A 5,577-nucleotide genomic window follows, 5' to 3' on the forward strand; every position below is an offset into this window, starting at 1 on the left:
GAGAGAGAGAGAGGCACAGTACAATGGTACATGGTATTCTAAGGGTCTCTGCCGTCTCGGGATCGCTCATGCAATGTCGTTACTAATAACCACTGCATCACGAGGTCGGATCTTCGACACGTCAAAAGAATTGTTTTGGTGATCTGGCGATCAATGGATATAACAGTCAAGTCGAGAAGTCGTTACTAATGTACAGATTATGTGCTGCCGGTGCCGCAATCACTATTATATCTGCAAGCACTGCAGCTAAGAGATAGCAAAGGCAACTTTTGATAGATAGGTTGACCTAGAGTAAAAAAAAAAGTCCCGGGGAATATTGAGCCCCAGCAATGGAACCGGCTTCTCCCGATGTCTTTGGGGAGCTGATTAAGCGAACGGGCAAGCTACCATTAGGCTCCCGCACATCCTCTTGAGTTCGTATATGTCAAACAATAGCTTTGACGGCTGAAAGTACAGCCGACACAATGCCCGTATAGAAGGTAGGTATGCAACACGCTCACTCACTCACAGGCCACAACCCCTCTTTGAAAGCAGCGCGAATCATTCCGGCGATCGGGGCATATACAAGGCAGGCTGGAGAGGCTGTAAAACCAGCCAAGAAACCATTGACCATTGAATGGCATCAAGTAGACCCGCGTGGCAAGTGGCATTAATCAGCCAATTGCATTATCACGGCATGGAAATGCCACACTGGCACAGAAAACATGTCCATTTCAAATCATTGCTCTTCATGAGGCTGAACTTGACATAGTTCAACCAAAGTTGCACATTTCAAGCCACCACCAGAGCCATCCGTAAAGTATGATGTAAAGTCCACAGTATAAAACATCTCTGCCCCGCTTGTCATCCTCCTCTTGAAACATACAGTTAGCCAGCAATCCCATCCATGAGAAGAACTCTTGCTATAGCCAGCAGTTTCTTCGTACCAAAATTGTCCGATTTACCCACGCATCTATAAGTTGAACCCACATTGTCCCATATCTCCCCTCACCTTGTTGCACGAACCCCCAGTCGGTTCAATTTCTCTCAGGCACGCCAAGACAACTCTAATCGTCTGAGCACCGGGACAATCGCTTGGCTTTCCGCCCATTATCCTCATAGTCTAGTACCTCGAGTTCCCACTCACTTGACTGTGGGACGTCTTGATCCCTGATCGGATCTATCTCGTCCGGGTTTCAGATTGCACAGGACCCTGGCCAGACCCATTGCAAAAAGACCATGACCAAGTCACCACTGGAGAACATCCCGGCTGCCGGCACGCCGTATTTCACCCCGGCCCAAGACCCACCGGCAGGGACGGCCTTGCACCCGGAGTCGGCGCCGACGCTGTTCCAGCCGCTCAAGATCCGGGGCATGACGCTGCAGAACCGCTTCGTCGTGTCTCCCATGTGCCAGTACTCGGCCGAGGACGGACACCACACGGACTGGCACTTTGCCCACCTGTCGCAGTTTGTCCTGCGCGGCAACGCCCTGACCATAGTCGAGGCCTCGGCCGTCATGGCCAACGGCCGCATCACCCCCGAGGACTCGGGCATTTGGAAGGACAGCCAGATGGGGCCCCTGCGCCGCATCGTGACTTTTGCCCACGCGCAGGGCCAAAAGATGGGGATCCAGCTCGCCCACGCCGGCCGCAAGGCGAGCACCGTGGCGCCGTGGATTGCGCCCCGGCAAGGGGGCAGCAGCGCGACGGCGACCAAGGAGCTCGGCGGCTGGCCCGACAACGTCTGGGCGCCCACCCCGGGCAAGTTTAGCGACGGGTTTCCCGAGCCCCGGGAGATGACCAAGGAGGACATTGCGGCGGTCGTGCAGGCGTTTGGCGACGCGGCCAAGAGGGCTGTTGATGCCGGGTTCGACGTGATCGAGATCCATGGCGCCCATGGCTACCTCATCAATGCCTTCATGTCGCCCCTGTCCAACAAGCGTACCGACGAGTACGGCGGCAGCTTTGAGAACCGGACCCGGTTCCTCTTTGAGATTATCAAGGTGATCCGGTCCGTAATCCCAGAGTCCATGCCGCTCTTCCTCCGCATCTCGGCCACCGAGTGGATGGAGTACGCCGGCGAGCCGAGCTGGACGCTCCAGGACAGCATCAAGCTGGCCAAGCTGCTGCCCGGCGTCGGCGTGGACCTGCTCGACGTGAGCTCGGGCGGCAACAATGCCCACCAAAAGATTGAGATCAACCCGTACTATCAGGTCAACCTAGCGGGGTCGATCCGCGACGCGGTGAAAAAGGACGGGCAGCAGACCTTGCTCATCGGCGCCGTGGGCCTCATCACCGACGCCGAAATGGCGCGGTCCATTGTCCAGGAGCAGGACCTCGACGCCCAGGCCCAGCGCGACCGCCGCCCCAGCTGCGGTACCATTGAGGTCGAACAAGAGGATACCGGCGGCCAAAAGACTCAGGCGGATCTCGTGCTGCTGGCGCGTCAGCTCCTGCGTGAGCCCGAGTTCCCCCTGCGCGTTGCCCACCACCTCGGGGTCGAGGTCGCTTGGCCTAATCAGTATCACCGTGCTGGCTGGCGCAAGTCGCAGAGAGTTTGAAATGGAATTGTTTGGTGGGCTTGAGCCAACCACAGTCTGGCATGGGCGATGCCGACAGACTGTACTGCTGTTCTACAAGACATGAGTTGATAAAAATGTCTACGCTCTTTACGCGCATGGTAAACGGAACATGGGATGACGGGGTCAGGATCTCAGGGCTGACGGGATCCTATAGGATTATTCTTGGGACGAACCTGTCACGGTTTCAAGGTTAGAGTCAGTCAGTCAGTCAGTCAGTCACACAGATGGGACCATCCAATTGAGAGTTTCAGAGTATTGTAATCACATGCATGCCCAAAAGTATTGCAGATGAAGGTCATAGAGTCACTCTCGACTGGCTTCTACACACCCTCAGTGATGTATGGATTGGAGAAGACCTGTACGTATATTCAAGAGTTGGTATTTGCGCAGGCCATTTGGGGCACTCCCTCAACAGCCAAAGACGACTTGGAAGGGTTCCGAAACAGACATGTACGCCTCCCGATTAGGAAGTGGGAAAATCACCCACACCCCCCGTGATCAATCCTACCAAGCCCAGTCTTTCGACTTTTTCAAGCCTCATTTCGCCTTGGGCGGGTATTTCTTGCCGTTCATCTCGACCTTGGGGTCACAAGTGCACCACTGGTCCTCGGAGATGTTGTCCAAAACACTGGGAATGTGTGCGCCGCAGCCATACCAGGTGGCTTTGTCTAGGGTTTGAAAATGGTCAGCAAGAAGGAGTAAAGGGAGCAAAAGGAAGACGGGGAGACTGTCCGTACAGGATCACTCTCCCAACCGTCAATACGAGATGTACGTACTGCAAGTGCTGCAGTTGACCTTCATACACATTTTGCCTGCGGTGAGCCGAGTTTGCTTGCTTATTTTGATGACAAGAACGGGAAGTGGCAGATGTATGGGATCGTGGTCAAGTGACAAATCAAGTAGAAAATCAAGTTGATCCTTTAAAATAAACGGTGGAATTTCTAGAGCGTTGGTATGCTAACCAACTGGAGATAGCAGTGGTTTTTTATCAATTAGCGCCCCGTCTAGGCTATCGCATCCGCCCCCCTCCAGTCGCCGACCATTTGGTTGCTGCACTGGCAAAGCCCGGGAATGATGAACGGTCCCTATGCGGGGAGCTAAAGGTCGGCGAATAACGACCACAACTCCCGATATCGCCGATTAGCCATGACGAACATATGCCCGATGGACAGGAAGATCTATGCTGCTTCTCTTATGCTTGAATTTCATATACTAGCACTCGTAATGATACATAAGCGAAGATATGGAGAGGGGGGAGAAAAATAGTCTCATATATGTACGTGAATGTCTAAGAATGGGCGTCTTGCCCTATGGTCACGGATGATCCAGACAAAACGACAATGGATATTGGTGGTTTTATCCATCACTGAAGTTGGAAATGATAGAGATTTACCAGTATGCTACACATTAATCTAAAAACATTCGACTAATGCAATCAAGACCAGCCTTCATCCATTCGGAAGGTTGGTACTGTCGTCCGTAAAGTCATCTTGATATCTTGCTTCATCAATCTTGAACTCGTTCGAGGCCAGCCTTAGAAGGGTGTCATCAACAACCCGTTCATGTAGATACCAGGATTTTCTTGAACCAGCTTTCCCCCCTTCGCAAAATGAGAATATACATATCATCGGAAATATGAATTTGCATTTGTTGATGAGATTGTGACGTTGCCGGCTTAGGCATTATTCGAGTCTTGATGAGATGCAGCCACGTCTAGAAGTCTATTCATAGCCTCGTCACGATTTTCTGCGGTTTCGGTCAATATAGAAATATTTCAGAGTCGAGTCACTGTAATCGTAAATGCTTGACCTAGTCAAATTCTTACAAACATGCCGCAACAGCGGACGTTACCAGCATTTCCCCCATCTCCTACTTCATTCCCTTTGCCGCTTATAGCAACCTATATCCATATGCAAGCTATATAATGACAGTATATCACAAATGCCTAGCTATGCCATTAAACCACTATGGGGTGGAGCCAGGCGCTCCATCAGCCTTGGATCGCCTCTCAACTTCGCTCTCCACCATGGCTCGCAGCAGCTGCGTGGCGAGCTCGGTGCCCGTCTGTACTGATTCAGCGGTCCCTGATGCCGGCACGTGCAGAAAGAGAACATTCCGCGTCCGATGCTGTTTATACAGATGAGCCAAACTCGTAAAGTAGATGAAATCGCAAAGGTAGTGCCCAGGATCCTCGGAGATGCGGAGCTCTGGCCCGCTTTCGCCACCGTCCTACGTGTTGTGTCAGTAACAAAAGTATACGGGTTTCTCATCATCACGATTGTAAGTTGCGGAAAGGATGCTACACATGGAGATTTCATGAGCAACAAAAATTGACGTACCGGACTCCGTCTAACCCATCTTTTATAGATGTCCTCGATATCAAGATCGGTCAGGAGCTCGTCGGGCACACCGTGCCAGATCCAGTCGTCGCCCTCACGTTCGCGCCTCTTTTCGTCATCGAGATACTTGCCGTCGACATCACGATGCCGATACCCGTCTCGGTGTCCACGGCGCTCAATGGAGTAGCGCACCGGCGGGCCGGCCATGCCAATGTGCAGCGCCAGGTCGTAGCCTCTTTGTCTCGGGCTCTTGCCGCCATTATCGGATGGTGGCGCATCTCCTCCGCCGGCCACCGCCTCCTCGTCGCCGCCCTCTACTTCGTCCCAGAGGCGCGGCACCAGGTCCCGCACCGTGTCGTAGCTCACCCGCACAGCCGGCTTGTGGACGAGGAGCCGGACCCGCGGCATCTTGGACGACGTCCGCCGCGCCGGGTCCTTGACTCGGTCCCACGGCAGGTATTCCGGCAGCGACGATGCAATCTCCCATGACGGGTTGATTGGATATCCGTCCTTGAATGGCTACTTTGACCCGCGCCCACAAAAGCAGGAGGGCACTACAAGTCAGCAAATCATTGTCTTTTTGAGGGCAAAAGTGGTTAAAAGACGGTCAGAGAGAGAGAGAGAGAGAGAGAGAGAGAGAGAGAGAGAGAGAGAGAGAGAGAGAGAGAGAGAGAGA

At 53.2% G+C, this 5,577-nt stretch overlaps 3 protein-coding genes across 3 annotated transcripts; 1 reads left to right on the forward strand and 2 right to left on the reverse strand.

Annotated features, from left to right (window-relative positions):
• Positions 1-1,218: 1,218 nt before the first annotated feature.
• On the forward strand, positions 1,219-2,541 carry PFICI_01515 (uncharacterized protein; the record flags this gene model as incomplete). Its single annotated transcript, XM_007830096.1, has 1 exon — positions 1,219-2,541. One exon carries the CDS (start codon positions 1,219-1,221, stop codon positions 2,539-2,541), a length of 1,323 nt encoding a protein of 440 aa, XP_007828287.1.
• Positions 2,542-3,099: 558 nt separating this feature from the next.
• Positions 3,100-3,369, reverse strand: PFICI_01516 (uncharacterized protein; the record flags this gene model as incomplete). Its single annotated transcript, XM_007830097.1, has 2 exons — positions 3,100-3,230; positions 3,339-3,369. 2 exons carry the CDS (start codon positions 3,367-3,369, stop codon positions 3,100-3,102), a joined length of 162 nt encoding a protein of 53 aa, XP_007828288.1.
• A 1,158-nt stretch (positions 3,370-4,527) lies between these two features.
• On the reverse strand, positions 4,528-5,309 carry PFICI_01517 (uncharacterized protein; the record flags this gene model as incomplete). The annotated part of the gene is made up of 2 exons (XM_007830098.1): positions 4,528-4,791; positions 4,902-5,309. 2 exons carry the CDS (start codon positions 5,307-5,309, stop codon positions 4,528-4,530), a joined length of 672 nt encoding a protein of 223 aa, XP_007828289.1.
• Positions 5,310-5,577: the final 268 nt, after the last annotated feature.

Source organism: Pestalotiopsis fici (assembly GCF_000516985.1).
Source record: "Pestalotiopsis fici W106-1 unplaced genomic scaffold PFICI_Scf_1, whole genome shotgun sequence".
Classification (NCBI taxonomy): Eukaryota; Fungi; Ascomycota; class Sordariomycetes; order Amphisphaeriales; family Sporocadaceae; genus Pestalotiopsis; species Pestalotiopsis fici.